Source organism: Hemitrygon akajei, chromosome 6 (assembly GCF_048418815.1).
Source record: "Hemitrygon akajei chromosome 6, sHemAka1.3, whole genome shotgun sequence".
Lineage (NCBI taxonomy): Eukaryota > Metazoa > Chordata > Chondrichthyes > Myliobatiformes > Dasyatidae > Hemitrygon > Hemitrygon akajei.
This window is the reverse complement of record NC_133129.1, coordinates 187,855,833-187,875,160: the sequence shown is the minus strand read 5'-3', so window position 1 is coordinate 187,875,160 and position 19,328 is coordinate 187,855,833. Positions and strand designations below refer to the sequence as shown.

The 19,328-nt window shown below is 45.2% G+C and overlaps 1 protein-coding gene across 3 annotated transcripts in view; it reads left to right on the top strand.

Annotated features, from left to right (window-relative positions):
* LOC140728782 (uncharacterized oxidoreductase YjmC-like) overlaps window positions 1–19,328 on the top strand; it is a 100,851-nt gene that overhangs the window by 11,035 nt on the left and 70,488 nt on the right. For 2 of the 3 annotated variants that reach the window (XM_073047737.1, XM_073047738.1), the window contains exons 2-3: window positions 11,799–11,947; window positions 14,249–14,437. In XM_073047737.1, the coding sequence (XP_072903838.1) occupies window positions 11,799–11,947; window positions 14,249–14,437 (338 nt within the window). Of the gene's footprint in view, window positions 1–6,297; window positions 6,370–11,798; window positions 11,948–14,248; window positions 14,438–19,328 lie in introns of those variants that run through there. The other variant, XM_073047736.1, reaches the window with a different exon arrangement.

Genomic DNA, 19,328 nt, shown 5'->3' with positions numbered 1-19,328 from the left:
AGCAGGCATTATTTATCTTTCACCAATTGTATGAGATTTTCCACACTTTGCTATCATTTTGGAAATGTTATAAGAAACGGATGACATTAAAGCGTGGATTAGAACTTGGAGATACGATGTAGTGGCCATTACAGAAACTTGGATGGCACACGAATGGTTACTTCAAGTGCAAGGTTTTAGACGTTTCAGAAAGGACAAGGAGGGAGGCAAAAGAAGTGGGGTGTGGCACTGTTGATCGGAGATAGTGTCACAGCTGCAGAAAAGGTGGGCGCCATGGAGGGATTGTCTACGGAGTCTCTGTGGGTGGAAGTTAGGAACAGGAAGGGGTCAATAACTTTACTGGGTGTTTTTAATAGGCTGCCCAATAGTAACAGGGATATCAAGAGGCAGATAAGGAAACAGATCCTGGGGAGGTGTAATAATAAGAGTTGTCGTGATGGGAGATTTTAATTTCCCAAATATCGATTGGCATCTCCCTAGAGCAAGGGGTTTAGATGGGGTGGAGTTTGTTAGGTGTGTTCAGGAAGGTTTCTTGACACAATATGTAGATAAGCCTTCAAGAGGAGAGGCTGTACTTGATTTGGTATTGGGAAATGAACATGGTCAGGTGTCAGATCGCTCAGTAGGAGAGCATTTGGGAGATAGTGATCATAATTCTATCTCCTTTACAATAGCAGTGGAAAGAGATAGGAACAGACAAATTAGAAAAGTGTTTAATTGGAGTAAAGGGAATTATGAGGCTATCAAGTAGGAAATTGAAGGCTTAAATTGAAAACAGATGTTCTCAGGGAAAAGTACGGAAGAAATGTGGCAAATATTCAGGGGATATTTGTGTGGAGTTCTGCTTTGTGTGTGGTAGGTCATGTTTAACAAATCTATTAGAGTTTTTCAAGGAGGTTACAAGGAAAGTGGATGAAGGGAAGGCAGTGGATATTGTCTACAAGGATTTCAGTAAGGCCTTTGACAAAGTCCCGCATGGGAGGTTAGTGAGGAAGATCCAGTCGCTAGGCATACATGGTGAGGTAGTAAATTGGATTAGACATTGGCTGAATGGGAGAAGTCAGAGAGTGGTAGTGGAGGATTGCTTCTCTGAGTGGAGGCCTGTGACTAGTGGTGTGCCACAGGGATCAGTGCTGGGTCCATTGTTATTTGTCATCTATATCAATGATCTGGATGAAAATGTGGTAAATTGGATCAGCAAATTTGCATGATGATACAAAGATTGGAGGTGTAGTGGACAGTGAGGAAGGTTTTCAAAGCTTCAGAGGGATTTGGACCAGCTGGAAAAATGGGCTTACAAATGGCAGATGGAGTTCAATACAGACAAGTGTGAGATATTGCACTTTGGAAGGAAAAACCAAGGTAGAACATACAAAGTAAATGGTAGGGCACTGAGGAGTGCAGTAGAACAGAGGGTTCTGGGAATACAGATTCAAAATTCCCTAAAAGTGGCGTCATAGGTAGATAGTGTAGTAAAGAGAGCTTTTGCTACATTGGCCTTTATAAATCGAAGTATTGAGTATAAGAGTTGGACTCTTATGGTGAGGTTGTATAAGGTATTGGTGAGGCCGAATTTGGAGTATTGTGTGCAGTTTTGGACTCTGAATTTCATGAAGGATATTAATAAAGTTGAAAGAGTGCAGAGAAGCTTTACAAGGATGTTGCCAGGACTTGAGAAACTGAGTTACAGAGAAAGGTTGAATAGGTTAGGACTTTATTCCCTGGCGCATAGAAGAATGAGGGGAGATTTGATAGAGGTATATAAAATTATGATGGGTATAGATGGAGTGAATGCAAGCAAGCTTTTTCCACTGAGGTTAGGGGAGAAAAAAAACCCGAGGACATGGGTTAAGGGTGAAGGGGGGAAAGTTTAAAGGGAATATTAGGGGGCTTCTTCACACAGAGAGTGGTGGGAGTGTGGAATGAGCTGCCAGATTAAGTGGTAAATACGGGCTCACTTTTAATATTTAAGAAAAACTTGGACAGGCATGTGGATGAGAGGTGTCTGGAGGGATATGGTCCAGGTGCGGGTCTGTGGGACTAGGCAGAAAAATGGTTTGGCACAGCCAAGAAGGGCCAAAAGGCCCGTTTCTGCGCTGTAATTTTCTATGGTTTCTGTGGTAACATCCGCAATCCTCCAATCCTCCAGAACCTATCCCCTCCCCATTGATGATGCAAAGATCATCACCAGAGGCTCAGCAATCTCCTCCCACAGTATCCTCCCACATCTCGTCCGGTCCCAGTGACTTATCCAACTTGATGCTTTCCAAAAGGTCCAACACATCCTCTTTCTTAATATCTACATGCTCAAGCTATTCAGTCCACTGTAAGTCATCCCTACAATCGCCAAGATCCTTTTCTGTAGTGAATACTGAAGCAAAGTACTCATTAAGTACCTCTGCTATATTCTCCAGTTCCATACACAGTTTTCCACTGTCACATTTGATTGGTCCTTTCTCTCACATCTTATCTTCTTGCTCTTCACATACTTGTAGAATGCCTTAGGGCTTTTCTTAATCCTGTCTGCCAAGGCCTTCTCATGGCCCATTCTGGCTCTCCTAATTTCATTCTTAAACTCCTTCCTGCTAGCCTAATAAACTTCTAGGTTCCTATCATTACCTAGTTTTTTGAACCTTTCGTAAACACTTCTTTTCTTCTTGACTAGATTTAGAACAGCTTTTGTACACCACGGATCTTGTACCCTACCATCCTTTCCTTGTCTCATTGGAATGTATCCACTTAGAACCCTATGCAAATATCTCCTACACAAAATGGTGCAAATCTACACTGCTATCATACAACTCTGCAGCACATTAAAGGCCTTTTGCCCCACAATGTTGTACCAACCATGTGACCTACTCTAGAAACTGCGTAGAATTATCCTATTACATAGCCCTCTATTTTTCTAAGCTCCATATATATATCTAAGAGTCACTTAAAATTTTCCTCAACCACTATCACCGGCAGTGCATTCCACACACCCATCACTCTCTGTGTGAAAAATTTACCCCTGACATCCACCAAGCACTCACAGCTATCTATTTCCAAGCACTTTAAAACTATGCCCCCACATGTTAGTAATTTCAGCCCTGGAAAAAGCCTCTGGCTATCCACATGATCAATTATGCTCATCACCTTATACTCCAAGGAGAAAAGGCCAAGTACACACAACCTATTCTCATAAGACATGCTCTCCAATCCAGGCAACATCCTCGTAAATCTCCTCTACACTCTCTCTATAGTATCCACATCCTTCCTGTAGTGAGATGACCAGAACTGAACTCAGTACTCCAGGTAGGGTCTGACCAAGGTCTTATATAGCTGTAACATTACCTCATGGCTCTTGAACTCAATCCTACAGTTGATGAATGCCAACACACCATATGACTTCATAACAATACTGTCACCTGTGCAGCAGCTTTGATTGTCCTATGGACATGGACCCCAAGATCTCTCTGATCCTCCACACTGCCAAGAGTCTTATCTATAATACTAAATTCTGCCTTCATATTTGACCGTACCAAAATGAACCTTTCACACTTATCTGAGTTGAACTCCATCTGCTACTTCTCAGCCCAGTTCTGCATCCTATTGATGACACTTTGCAACCTATGACAACCCTTCAAACTATCCACAACACCACCAACTTTTATGTCATCAGCAAACTTACTAACCCACCCTTCTACTTCTTCATCCAGGTCATTTATAAAAATCACAAAAAGGAGGGATCCCAAAACAAATCCCTGCAGAACACCACTGGTCACAGTTCTCCGTGCAGAATATGAACCATTTACAACCACCCTTTGACATCTGTGAGTAAGCAAATTCTGGATCCACAAAGCAAGGTCTCCTTGGATCCCATGCCTCATTACTTTCTGAATGTGCCTTACATGGGAACCTTATCAAATGCCTTGCTGAAATGCCTTCCTGTCTCATTGGAATGTACCTATACAGAACTGCACGCAAATATCCCCCAACATTTGCCACATTTCTTCTGTACATTTCTCTGAGAACATCAGTTCCCAATTTATGCTTCCCAAGTTCCTGCCTGAAACCCTCATATTTCCCCTTACTCCAATTAAATGCTTTCCGATCTTGTCTGTTCCTATCCCTCCCCAATGCCATGGTAAAGAAATTGTGATCACTATCTCCAAAATGCTCTCCTACTGAGAGACCTAACACATGGCCAGGTTCATTTCCCAATACCAGATCAAATACAGCCTCTCCTCTTGTAGGCTTATCTACATATTGTCAGGAACCCTTCCTGAACACACCTAACAAACCCCACCCCATCTAAACCTCTTGCTCTAGGGAGATGCCAATCAAAATTTGGGAAAGTAAAATCTCCCACCATGACAACTGTGTTATTATTACACCTTTCTAGAATCTGTCTTCCTCGAAGTCCCTGTTACTATTGGGTGGTCTATACAAAAACAGCCAGTAGAGTTATTGACCTCCTTCCTGTTCCTAACTTACGCCCAGAGAGACTCCATAGACAATCCCTCCATGTCTTCCTCCTTTTCTGCAGCCATGACACTATCTCTGATCAATGGTGCCAAGCCCCCAGCTCTTTTGCCTCCCTCCCTGTCCTTTCTGAAACATCTAAAATCTAGCACTTGAAGTAACCATTCCTGCCCCTGAGTCATCCAAGTCTCTGTAATGGCCACAACATCATAGCTCCAAGTGCTGATCCACACTCTAAGCTCATCTGCTTTGTTCATAATATTCCTTACATTAAAATAGACACATCTCAAACCATCAGTCTGAGCGCGTCCCTTCTCTATCACCTGCCTATCCTTCCTCTCACACTGCCTCCAAGCTTTTTCTATTTGTGAGCCAGCCAACCCACCCTTCCTCTGTCTCTTCAGTTCGGTTCCCACCCCCCAGCAATCCTAGTTTAAACTCTCCCCAATAACCTTAGCAAACCTCCCCACCAGGATATTAGTCCCCCTGGGATTCAGGTGCAACCCACCCTCTTTGTACAGGTCACTCCTGCCCCAAAAGAGGTCCCAATGATCCAGAAATCTGAATCCCTGCCCCCTGCTCCAATCTCTCAGCCACATATTTATCCTCCACCTCACTCTGTTCCTATACTCACTGTCATGTGGCACAGGCAGTAATCCTGAAATTACTACCTTTGTGGTCCTGCTTCTCAACTTCCTTCCAAACTCCCTGTAGTCTGTTTTCAGGACCTCCTCACTTTTCCTACCTATGTCATTGGTACCAATATGTACCACAACCTCTGGCTGTTCTCCTTCCCACTTCAGGATATCATGGACGTGATCAGAAACATCCTGGACCCTGGCACCTGGGAGGCAAACAACTACGCGTGCTTCTTTCCTGCGTCCACAGAATCATCTGTCTAACCCCTCCCCCACCCCCGCAACTATAGAGTCCTTTATCACTGCTGGCATCCTCTTCCTTCCCCTACCCTTCTGAGCCACAGGGCCTGTTGCTTCCCCCAGGTAGGCCATCCCCCCAACAGTACTCAAGCAGGAGTACTTATTGTATCTGAGTCCTGCCCTTCCCTCTCCTGACTGGTACCCACTTCTGTCTCCCAAGGCCCCGGTGTGACTACCTGCCTATAACTGCTTTGCCTCCTCACTCTCCTTGACCAGACGAAGGTCTTCAAGCTGCATCTCCAGTTCCCTAACGCAGTCCCTAAGGAGCTTCAGCTCGATGCACCTGGTGCTGATGTGGCCATCCAGGAGGCTGGGAGACTCCAGGGCTTCCTATATCTGACACCGAGCACAGAACACCAACCTCACACGTACTTCCTGTCTGTATTCTACAGGAGGAAATAAACACAAGAGATCTACAGATGCTGGAAATCCAAAACAACAGACACAATATTCTGGCAGAACGCAGCCAGTCAGACAGTTTCTATGGAAATTAATAAACAGTCGACATTTTGGGCCGAGCTCCTTCTTTGAGGATTCATATTCAGAGTAAAGGAAGAGAGGAGCAGAAAGAGAGAGAGAAGGGACCAGAAAGAGCAAGGGGGGACAATGAGTAGGCAGAGATGGGGTATAGAGAAAGAGAGTAAAAGAGAGAGTCAGGGAAACAGACATACAGAGTGACAGAAAGAGAAAAGATAGAGAGAGTACAATGTAATAGACAGAGTCGAACAGATATTGAGCAGCTACTTCTTTACCGGTGGGAAGCGGGCACAACCAGGATAAACATTAGGGAGGTTTGGTGAACTGATGGAAAGAGTAGTCCAGGGGAGCGAATGGTTACGGAAGGAGTTGAGGAGGGGTGGGGGTGAATGTGGATAGAGGGTTAGGGTGGGATTCTCTGCACTCCGGCTCCGGAACAGATGATACCGAGACGTAGCGGACGAGAGCTGAATTGTTCTGGACATAGACGGTAACTCGAGCTTCCTCAATGGGTCCCGCCCCGTCCCCTTCGGACCCGCCGCTTTCCCTCCCTCTCTCCTGAGGTACAGTACCCGCCTCTTTCCCTTCCTCCCTCCTGAGGTATAGTACCCGCCTCTTTCCCTCCCTCCCGAGGTACAGTACCCGCTGCTTTCCCTCCCTCTCTCCCTTCCTCGGTACAGTACCCGCCGCTTTCCCTCCCTCCCGAGGTACAGTACCCGCTGCTTTCCCTCCCTCTCTCCCTTCCTCGGTACAGTACCCGCCGCTTTCCCTCCCTCCCGAGGTACAGTACCCGCTGCTTTCCCTTCCTCCCTCCCGAGGTACAGTACCCGCTGCTTTCCCTTCCTCCCTCCCGAGGTACAGTACCCGCCGCTTTCCCTCTCCCTCCCGAGGTACAGTACCCGCCGCTTTCCCTCCCTCCCTCCCGAGGTACAGTACCCGCCTCTTTCCCTCCCTCCCTCCCGAGGTACAGTACCCGCTGCTTTCCCTTCCTCCCTCCCGAGGTACAGTACCCGCCGCTTTCCCTCCCTCCCTCCCGAGGTACAGTACCCGCCGCTTTCCCTCCCTCCCGAGGTACAGTACCCGCCGCTTTCCCTCCCTCCCTCCCGAGGTACAGTACCCGCCGCTTTCCCTCCCTCCCTCCCGAGGTACAGTACCCGCCTCTTTCCCTCCCTCCCTCCCGAGGTACAGTACCCGCTGCTTTCCCTTCCTCCCTCCCGAGGTACAGTACCCGCCGCTTTCCCTCCCTCCCGAGGTACAGTACCCGCCGCTTTCCCTCCCTCCCTCCCGAGGTACAGTACCCGCCTCTTTCCCTCCCTCCCTCCCGAGGTACAGTACCCGCTGCTTTCCCTTCCTCCCTCCCGAGGTATAGTACCCGCCGCTTTCCCTCCCTCCCTCCCGAGGTACAGTACCCGCCGCTTTCCCTCCCTCCCGAGGTACAGTACCCGCCGCTTTCCCTCTCTCCCGAGGTACAGTACCCGCCGCTTTCCCTTCCTCCCTCCCTCCCGAGGTACAGTACCCGCCGCTTTCCCTCCCTCCCTCCCGAGGTACAGTACCCGCTGCTTTCCCTCCCTCCCGAGGTACAGTACCCGCCGCTTTCCCTCCCTCCCTCCCGAGGTACAGTACCCGCCGCTTTCCCTCCCTCCCGAGGTACAGTACCCGCCGCTTTCCCTCTCTCCCGAGGTACAGTACCCGCCGCTTTCCCTTCCTCCCTCCCTCCCGAGGTACAGTACCCGCCGCTTTCCCTTCCTCCCTCCCGAGGTACAGTACCCGCCGCTTTCCCTTCCTCCCTCCCGAGGTACAGTACCCGCCGCTTTCCCTTCCTCCCTCCCTCCCGAGGTACAGTACCCGCCGCTTTCCCTTCCTCCCTCCCGAGGTACAGTACCCGCCGCTTTCCCTTCCTCCCTCCCTCCCGAGGTACAGTACCCGCCGCTTTCCCTTCCTCCCTCCCTCCCGAGGTACAGTACCCGGATCACTGACCCGCGCGCCCCGGCCCAGCGGGAAATGGCTCGGTGAGAACAGATCCCCCGTCTCCGTTTGATCTTCTCCTCCTTCCATCAGCCGGCCCTCACTTACCGGCAGTCTCTCAGTTATCCTCCCTCAATCATCCATTTCCCTCCATCATCCATCTCCTCTCCTCCATCTCCCTTTATGTTTATCATCCTCCATCTGAATTCCTTCTTCCTCATTCCTCCTCTGTTCACCACCCCTTCCCACACTAGTCACTCTCTGCCTTCCTACAACATCCCTTGCCCTCCATCCACCTCCCTACCTGTTTCTCCATCTCCTTTTACCCATTTATATAATTCCTTCCTCTGTTTATTGTTTTAATCTTTGCTCTCCCTCCATCAACAAAACTGGGCCATGGTCTCACCAACTGCTCACTCCCCATCCAGGGTCTCACCAACTATTCACTCCCCGTCCATTGTCTCACCAACTGCTCACTCCCCGTCCATTGTCTCACCGACTGCTCATTCCTTGTCCACGGTCTCACCGACTGCTCAGTTCTTGTCTTGTGTTTCCCACCACAGTTCCTCTACCAATCTACAACCCAAAACAATGCCTTCACCTTCCTCACTTCTGTCTACAGTCCTATCAATTCCCTCTGCCTCTGTTCATGATCCTCCAACTACCTCTGCCTCTGTCCATAATCCCCTATCACCACTGCCTCAGTGCAAGGTCCTTCCATCCATTGATGGACTCACTAGTTTCTCCTGTTACTTCAGTCCCTTGTTTGTCAATAGTGCCTTGTCTCTTTACAGTGCCTCCACCTGTGCCCATCCCTTGATCTATCAATGCAACTCCTATGTTTTCCCAACTTCTGGAGTCGAAAGTGTAACATTCTCCAAAGTCTTAACGTGCTGGATACAAAAAGGATGTTTCCTCTTGTAGGAAAACCCAGGAGTAAAGAGTTGACGTTTCAGGAAAAAAACCGTCATCTCTTTATTTCTCCTTCAAAAATGCTGCCTGACCTGCAGCTTTCCTCCAGCATTTGGTGTGTGTTACTCTGGATTTCCAGCGTTTACAGAATCTTTTGTGTTTAGAATCTAGGACTCAGATGGTTATAAAGTTATAGAATTAGACAGTGTGAAAACAGGCCTTCTCCCGTTTTGTTTATGCTAACTCCGTTTGTCTAGTCCCATTTACGTGCATTTAGCCCACTTTGCTCGAAACCTGTCCTCTCAATGCAGCTGTCCAAATAGTGTTTAAATGTTGTAACTGTACCCATCTCTTGCATTTCCTCTGGTAGCTCAATCTATGTAGCCACCACTCTCTGTTGCCTCTCAGTTTCCCTTAAAATCTTTCCCCTTATTTTAAACCTATATTTTCTAATTTTCGACTCCCCTGCATTGTAGAAAAGATTGTGTCCTTTCACCTTATCTACGCCCCTCATGACTACAAAATTCTATAAGGTCACCCCTCAGTCTCCAACACGCAGTGAAAAATGTCTTAATCTATGTATGTCTCACATAGTTTTATATACAGTACCTCCACTTACCCTCTTATCCTCTAGGAAAAAAGTTGAAGCCTTTCCACTTTCTCCTCATAAGTCAAGAAGTGCAATCTTGGTAACATCTGGGAAATCTAATCTCCCTTTCCAGTTCCTTCCTCCACCTTTGTCCAATATCCCTCTGTCTATCTGCAAGGCTACATTTTATATGTGAGGATTCACATGTTTGAGACTGAAATATCTCTCCTTGTTTCTCTCAGAAATCTGAGTCAAAAGTTATAGGTAACAGAATCCTTGACCACTTTTCAGGCAGAGGTAGATATGACCCTGATAAGTGAGGAGGTGTAGAGTTACCAATGGTAGATTGGAATGAAGAGTTAGAGTTACTGTCAGGATAGCCGTGTCTTCACTGAATGGTGAAACAGGCTTGAGAGCAGAGTAGCCCACTCCAGGTCAGAGTTGACAGAACCTCCATCAACATTTAAGAAGTTTGGGTAGGTACAAAGATGGGAGGGGTATAGAGGGCTATGGTCCATGTCCATAAGATATGGGAGCAGAAATAGGCCATTTGGCTCATCGAATCTGCCCCACTATTTCATCATGGATGATCCAATTTTCCTCTCAACCCCAATCTCCTGCTTTTTCCCAGCTGCCTTTATGCCCTGACTAATCAAGAATCTATCAGACTCTGCCTTAATTATACATAAAGACTTGGTCTCCACAGCTGGCTGTGACAAAGAATTCCACAGATTCACCATTCCCTGGCCAAGGAAATTCATCCTTATCTCCATTCTAAGTGGATACCCCTCTATTCTGAGGCTGTGTCCTTTGGTCTTTGATGTCTCCCATCATATGAAACATCCTCTCCACATCCACTTGATCAAAACCTTTCATCCATTCAATAGGGTTCAATGAGGTCACCCCTCATTCTTCTGAATTCCAGTGAATACAGGCTCAAAGCCATCAAAATGCTCTTCATATGACAAGCCATTTAATTCTAGAATCATTTTCACGAACCTCCTTTGAACTGTCTCCAGTTTCTGTTAAGGGGCCCAAAACTGCTCACGATACTCCAAGTGAGGCCTCACCAGTGCTTTATAAAGTCTTAACAATACACCTTTGCTTTATATTCTAGTCCTCTTGAAATGAATGCTAACACTGCATTTACCTTCCTCACCACACACTCAACCTGCAAATTAACCTTTAGGGAATCCTGCACATGGACTCCCAAGTCCCTTTGCACCTCAGTTTTTTTGTAATTCCTCTCCATTTAGAAAATAATAAATTTTTTTTATTTCTTCTACCAAAGTGCATGACCATTCACTTCCGGACACTGTATTTCATCTGCCATTTCTTTGACCATTCTCCTAATCTGTCTAAGTCCTTCTGTAGTTTCCCTACTTCCTCAAAACTACTTGCCCCTCCACCTATCTTCATATCGTCTGCTAACTTTGCAACAAAGCCATCAATCTCATCATCCAAATCATTGGCATGTATCCTAAAAAGAAGTGGTCTCAACACAGACCCCTGTGGAACACCACTAGTCATCGGTAGCCAACCAGAAAATGCTCCCTTTATTTCCATACTTTGCCTCCTACCAGTCACTGCTATATCCATGCTAGATTTTTTCCTTGTAATACCATGGGCTCATAGTTTGTTAAGCAGCCTCATGTATGGCACCTTGTCAAAGGCTTCTGAAAATTCAAGTACACAATATCACCCAATTCTTGTTTGTCTATCCTACTTGTTATTTCTTCAAAGAATTCCAACAGATGTGTCAGGCAAGATTTTCCCCTAAGGTAACCATGTAGACTTTGGCCAATTTTAAAATCATGTGCCTCCAAGTACCCTGAAACCTAATCCTTAATAATGGACTCCAACATGGTCGATGGGATTAGGTAGATTAATGGTTTGGCACACACTAAGTGGGCCTGTTTCTGTTTTGCATCGTTCTATGACTCTGCTTTCAGTTCTGTTGTTACACCCCCTCCCACCCCAGAAAAAATATCAACTCTGCATATACTTGTGTCCACAAGAAATGTACCATTCAATGAGACTAACTGCTACACTTCACATCTGAAGTGTACAGGCCAAGTCTGCTTACATCTCTCCTCGTATAACAAACCCACCCTCCTGGCAATGCTGAAGACAATTGGGCTAGATACTGGAAGAAACTTTACCCAGAAAGTAGGGAATCTCTGGAATTTCCTACCAGGATGACCCTCAATGTTCAGCTGCTGAATATATTTGAGACAGTCTGGGAGATCTCCAGATAGAAGAGGAATTGAAGATTAGCCATGATGTACAGTCAGTGCAAGGGGCTGAATAGCCTCAGGCTTCTACTTCTTCTGTCTATGCCTCCATTTCATCCTCAATCCCTGTTCTCTGGCCTGTCCATTTTCCATTGTCATACTGTTGTGTAGACTCCACCTGGCCCTGGCCTTAATGTTGTTTGATGGTTTGTGTTGCAGGTACCTAGTGAGCCGGCCTGAACTGCACCAGTTCATTGAGTGCTGTATGAGTGCAGTGGGAGCGCGAAGCAGCCATGGATCAGCGATGGCCGAAGTACTGGTGGAAGGAGATTATCGAGGACATTACAGCCACGGACTGAACAGACTTGGTGTGTGCACAGAATATTTCTGTTTGCCCTGTGGTACTGAGGACAACTCTTCACTCACCATGAGGAACATACATGCCATTTACTATACACACACACACACACACATTCACACCACTATCTGACAGAAGTTTCTGCACACCTCACTTCTCAATGACCATCCCCTTTATTCTTACATCTGTTCCCTTGTTAATAACTCTCTCATGCTTGAAAACATTTCTCAAATACTTAATTTAACTTCAGAATCTGCATGCTATAATTTCATTGTGCCTTATTATATGCAGCTTACTGTCAGAGACTAGTTTGGGTTGAAAATGGTATCAAGCTTAGGTCTAGGGTTAATTCAAACAAGAGAAAATCTGCAGATGCTGGAAATCCAAGCAACGCACACAAAAAGCTGGAGGAACTCAGCAGGCCAGGCAGCATCTATGGAAAAGAGTACAGTTGATGTTTCGGGCTGCAACCCTTCGGCAAGACTTTTCTCCATTGATGCTGCCTGGCCTGCTGAGTTCCTCCAGCATTTTGTGTGTGTTGCTACAGTTAATTCAAGATTGTTCAATGTTATTTCCAGTATACTAGTGTAAAGGAGAACAGCATAATTGTTATACCGGATCCAATGCAGCGCAAAAAAAACACAATAAGATAAAGAACACAACAATAAAAATATGATAAACATAAATAGATAATATAGCTTACATTCATAGACACTAAGCACAGGAGTGTCTCTACATAAGGTGACTAACAGGAAATGATAACGTAATTGGTGATTGGGGATGTGGTGGGGTGGGTTAATGGGTGGAGTTGTTGATCAGCCTTACTGCTTGAGAACAGTAACTTATGAGTCTGGTGGTCCTGGTATGGATGCTGTATAGCCTCCTCCCTGATGGGAGTGGGACAAACAGTCCAGGAGTAGGGTGAGTGGAACCTTCATGATGTTCCTGGCCCTTTTCCAGTGCTTTTCTGTATATATGTCCTTGATGTGAGGTAGGCTAATACCAGCAATGTGTTGGGCAGTTTTGACTACCCGATGTAGAGCCACAGTGATGCAGCATGTTAGGATGTTCTCCTATGCATCTGGAGAAGGACATGAGTATGGACATGTATGGTTGAGATCTCTTCAGCCTCCTCCAGAAAGTAGAGGTGTTGATGAGCTTTCCTGACTGTGTAAAATGTATTCAAGGACAATGTGATCTTGTAAGAGATATGCATTCCCAGGAGTTTGAAGCTGCTCGCAGTTTCCACTGCTGCCTTGATGTAAAGAGGAGTGTGAGTGATGCAAGTTTTCCTGAAGTCTTGTTGACATTGAGGAATTTCAATAAATCTGGTAGCAGTTAAGTTTAAGCTCTGCTTCATAGTTAGTGTCTTGTTTCAGGGTTATAGATTTAGGGTTGCAGGTAACAAAACAGATAGAGGTCCATGGTATTTATGTTATTTACACAAAAGCAAGTTAGAAACTTTGGGCAAAGAAATGGCAGATGGAGTTTAATCTAGCCAAGTCTGAGGTGATGCACTTATGGAGGTCAAATGCAAAAGAAAAGTATGCATAATATGGCAGGACCCTTAATGTACAGGGTGATAGTTGAGTAAAATTCCTTAGTTCCCTGAAAGTCCAACACAAGTGAATAGGGTAGTACAGAAGGCACATGGCATGCTTGCGTGCATTAGTCAGGTCATTGAGTATAAGGGTTGGGAAGTCATATTGCAGCTGTGCTACTACTGGAGTACTTTGTATCATTCTGGTCACAGGATGATGTGGAGGTTTTGGAGAGAGTGCAGAAGAGTTTCACTGGGATGCTACTACATTGGAGAATATGAGCTATAAGGAGAGGTTGGACAAACTTGGCTTGTTTTCTCTGGAGTGATGGAGGCTGAGGTGAGATGAGGTAGAAGTTTATAAAATGATGAGAGGCAGAGGTAGGATAGGCAGTCAGAATCTTTTCCTTTGATGACATAAGTTTATAGTGAGAGGGGAAACGTTTAAAGGAGTTTGTGAGGCAAGTTTTGATTTCACTCAGAGTTCTGAGTGCCTGGAACTGGCTGCCAGGTACAGACACAATGGCAACATCTAAGAGGCAATTAGATAGGCAAGTGAAGAGGCAGGGACTGGGGGATATAAATTATGTGTAGGCAGATTGGATTACTTCAGGTTTGCATTGTGACGGTCTCACACATAGTGGCTGAAAGGCCTGTTCAGTGCTGTGTTGTTGTATGCATGTGATTGGAGTCAGGCAGTTTGGGCTAAGGGTCAGGTTTAAGGTCAGAGCCAGCCATATGCATCTCATTGTCATTCTTTCAATATCACAGATATGTACCTGAAGGATCTGAAGACTGGGATCTGTGCAAAGGATGGGAAACCCACGGTTGAGAAGTTCACTGAGGCTACTGCATTGGTGAATGGCAATAACCTGCTTGGACCTGTTGTCGGCAACTTCTGCATGGATCTTGCTATCAGCAAGGCAAAAAAAGTGGGGATAGGCTGGGTGTGTGCTTATGGTGAGTAGCTGGAAAATAAGAGCAGTAGTCCCCTGAATATACTCACCGGTCCTTCCACATGGACGTTGTCCCATTCTCCGAGTTCTTTCACTTCCACAGTATGACAAGTACATGCAGAGAAAATTTACAAAGATTATTGCCAGGCTTAATTCCCTAGTACATAGGAAAATGAGGGGAGATTAGATAGAGTTACAATGGATTCTGGTTAATTGGGCCATTGGTTAATTAGGACAGCTGTTATTTTCAGAATCAAAATCAGGTTTAATATCACCAGCATATGTCATGAAATTTGATAACTTTGGGGCAGCACTACAATGCAATACATGATAATTCAGGAAAAAATGTGAATTACTGTAAGTGTATATGTATACAGTAGTTAAATTAATTAAGTAGTGTAAAATACAGAAGTAAAAAAGTAGTGAGGTAGTGTTCATGGGTTCAATGTCCATCCAGAAATCAAATAGCAGAGTGGAAGAAGCTGTCCTGGAATCACTGAGTATGTGCCTTCAGGCTTCTGTACTTCCTTCCTGAAAGTAACAATGGGACAAGGTCATGTGCTGGTGATGGGGGTCCTTAATGATGGATGCCGCCTTTTTGAGGCATCGCCCCTTGAAGATGTTTTAGATGCTACAAAGGCCAGTGCCCATGATGAAGCTGACTAATTTTAAACTCTCTGCACCTTACTTTGATCCTGTATAGTAGCCCCCTCTGATACCAGACAGTGATGCAGCCAGTTAGAATGTTCTCCATGGTAGAAATTTGTGAGTGTTTTAGGTGATATAGCAAATCTCCTCTAAATCCTAATGAAATATAGCTGCTGTCAAGCCTTTTTGATAGTTGCATTGTTTCTGTTGGGACCAGGTTAGATCCTCAGAGATATTAACACCCAGGAATTTGAAATTGCTCACTCTTCCGCTTCTGAACCCTCTAGGAGTACTGATGTGTGTTCCCCCATCTTACCCTTTCTGGTGTCCACAATCAGTTCTTTTGTCTTACTGATGTTGAGTGCAAGATCGTTGCTGCGACTCCACTCAACTAGCTCCGGTTCACTCTCTCGTCACCGTCTGAGATTCTGCCAACAATAGTTGTATCATCAGCAAATTTATAGATGGTATTTGAGCTGTGCCTAGCCACACAGTCATGGGTGTAGAGAGAGTAGAGCAGTGGGTGAAGCACACACCCCTGAGGTGCACCAGTGTTGATTGTCAGTGAGCTGGAGATGTTATTTCCAATTCCCATTAGGAAGTCAAGGATCCACTTGCAGAGGGAGGTACAGAGGCCCACGTTCTGTAGCTTTTTGATCGGGACTATAGGATTCATCAGGTTTGAGTTTCTGGGAAAAATGAAGGTGGTGTAGGATAGATGTATTCCAAAAATAAAGAAATACTCAAATCGTAAAATAGTAGAACCATGGCTGACAAACAAAGTCAAAGCTAATGTAAAAGCAAAAGAGAGAACATACAAATAAAGCAACAATTAGCAGGAAGATAAACAATTGGGAAGCCTTCAAAAGCCTACAGAAAACAACTTAAAGTATTATTAGAAGGGAATAGATTGAAATATGAAAGCAAGGTAGCAAACAATATCCAGGTGGATAGCAAACGTTTTTTCAAGTATATAAAATATAAGAGAGAGATGAGAGTGCATATAGGACTGCTAGAATATAAAGCTGGAGAAATAGTAATAGGGGATAGGGAGATGGCAGATAAACTAAATGAGTATTTTGCATCAGTACTCACTGTGGAAGACACTAGCAGTGTGCCAGGTGTTGAAAAGAGTGAGGGAAAGGAATTGAGTGCAGCTACTATGACAAGGGAGAAGGTGCCAAAAAGCTGAAAGACCTGAAGGTACAAAAGTCACCCAGACCAGATGAACTACACCCTAGAGCTCTGAAAGAGGTAGTGGTAGAGATTGTGGAGGCATTAGTGATATTTTTCAAGAATAATTAGACTCTGGCATGTTTCTGGAGGGCTGGAAAATTGCAAATGTCATTCCACTCTTTAAGAAAGGAGGGTGGCAGCAGAAAGGAATTTATAGACCTGTTAGCCTGACCTCAGTGATGGGAAAGATGTTGGAGACAATTGTTAAGGATGAGGTTAAGGATAGTCAGAGGTTTTTTCCTAGGGCTCAAATGGCTAACACAAGGGGGCATAGTTTTAAGGAGCTTGGAAATAGGTACCAAGGGGATGTCAGGGGTAAGTTTTTCACACAGAGAGAGGTGGGTGCATTGAATGCACTGCCGACAACAGTGCTGGAGTCAAATACAATAGGGTCTTTTAACAGACTCTTAGATAGGTACATGGAGCTTAGATAAATAGAGGGCTATGCAGTAGGGTAATTCTAAGCAGTTTCTAGAGTAGGTTATATGGTAAGCACAACATTGTGGGCCGAAGGGCCTGTAATGTGCTGTAGATTTGAATTTTCTATGTTCTTAGTGACACCGGAAAGGATAAGACAAAGTCAGCATGGTTTCCTTAAGGGAAAATCATGCTTGATAAACCTGTTGGAATTCTTTGAGGAGATTACAAATAGAATAGATAAAGGGGATGCAGTGGATTTTGTGTATTTGGATTTTCAGAAGTCCTTTGACAAGGTGCCACACATGAGGCTGCTTACCAAGTTAAGAACCCATGGTATTACAAGAAAGGTGCTAGCATGCTTGGAGCAGTGGCTGATTTATAAGGGGCAGCAAGTGGGAATAAAAGAATCCTTTTCTGTTTGGCTGCCAGTGACTAGTAGTGTTCTGTGTTGGGACGGCTTCTTTTTATGCTGTACATCAATGGATTAGATGATGGAATAGAAGGCTTTGTTGCCAAGTTTGCAGATGATACAAAAAATGGTGGGGGGAGGCAAGTAGTGTTGAGGAAACTGGTAGGCAGCAAAAGGACTTAGACAGATTTGGAGGATGGGCAAGAAATTGGCAAATGAAATACCATGTTGGAAAATATATCATCATACACTGTGGTAAAGAGCTTAATGTGCAGACTATTTTCTAAACAGGAGAAAATCCAAAAATCTGAGATGCAAAGGGACTTCGGAGTCCTTGTGCAGAATACCCTAAAAGTTAACTTGCAAGTTGAGTCGGTGGTGAGGAAGCCAAATGCAAAGTTGGCATTCATTTCAAGGGGTCCAGAATACAAGATCAGGGATGTGATACTGAGCCTTTATAAGGCACTGGTGAGGCCTCACCTTGAGTGTTGTGAACAGTTTTAGGCTCCTTATCTAATAAAGGGTGTGCTGGCATTGGAGAGGATTTAGAGGAGGTTCAGAAAGATTATTCCAGGAATGAAAGGGTTATCATGTAGAAACATAGAAAACCGATAACACAATACAGCCCTTTCAATCCACAAAGCTGTGCCGAATATGTCCTTACCTTAGAAATGATCTAGGGTTACCCATAGCCCTCTATTTTTCAAAGCTCCATATACCTATCCAGGAGTCTCTTCAAAGACCCTATTGTATCAGGATTGCTACCCGTGCCACGTGCTAGTGAGGCTAGAAATAGGAAGGTAATGCAGCTAAATGCATGGCTAAAGAGTTGGTGCAGGAGGGAGGGCTTCATGTTTCTGGACAATTGGACCTTGTTCCAGAGAAGGTAGGACCTGTTCTGACAGGATGGGTTGCACCTGAACTGGAGGGGGACTAATATCCTTGCGGGAAGGATTGCTCGTGCTGCTCCGGGGGGGTTTAAACTAGATTTTCAGGGGGAGGGGAACCAGAGTGTTCGAGCAGATAGTGAGGTGGAGGAGGATAAAGATCATCTGAGAACTGCAAGTATAGTGCATGGAGTAAAGCAAGATCTAACATATAGAGAGGCTTTGAGGAAAGAGAAGCAGAATACAGGGTGTAAAGGTAGTAAGGTAGAAGGGCTGAAGTGTGTGTACTTCAATGCAAGAAGCATCAGGAACAAAGGTGATGAACTGAGAGCTTGGATACATACATAGAATTATGATGTAGTGGCCATTACAGAGACTTGGCTGGCACCAGGGCAGGAATGGATTCTCAATATTCCTGGATTTCAGTGCTATAAAAGGGATAGAGAGGGGGGAAAAAGGGGAGGAGGGGTGGCATTATTGGTCAGGGATACTATTACAGCTACAGAAAGGGTGGGTAATGTAGCAGGATCCTCTTTTGAGTCAGTATGGATGGAAGTCAGGAACAGGAAGGGAGCAATTACTCTACTGGGGGTATTCTATAGACCCCCTGGTGGCAGCAGAGATACCGAGGAGCAGATTGGTAGGCAGATTTTGGAAAGGTGCAAAAATAACAGGGTTGTTATCATGGGTGACCTTAACTTCCCTAATGTTGATTGGCACCTGATTAGTTCCAATGGTTTAGATGGGGCAGAGTTTGTTAAGTGTGTCCAGGACAGATTCCTGTCACAGTATGTTGACAGGCTGACTAGGGGGAATGCCATACTAGATCTAGTATTAGGTAATGAACCGGGTCAGGTCACAGATCTGTCAGTGGGTGAGCATCTGGGGGACATTGATCACTGCTCCCTGACCTTTAGCATTATCATGGAAAAGGATAGAATTCTGAGAGGACAGGAAAATTTTTAATTGGGGGAAGGGAAAATTATGAGGCTATCAGGCTAGAACTTGTGGGTGTGAATTGGGATGATGTTTTTGCTGGGAAATGTACAATGGACATGTGGTCGATGTTTAGGGATCTCTTGCAGGATGTTAGGGATAAATTTGTCCCGGTGAGGAAGATAAAGAATGGTAGGGTGAAGGAACCATGGGTAACAAGTGAGGTGGAAAATCTGGTCAGGTGGAAGAAGACAGCATACATGAGGTTTAGGAAGCAAGGATCAGATGGGTCTATTGAGGAACGTAGGGTAGTAAGAAAGAAACTTAAGAAGGGGCTGAGGAGAGCAAGAAGGGAGCAT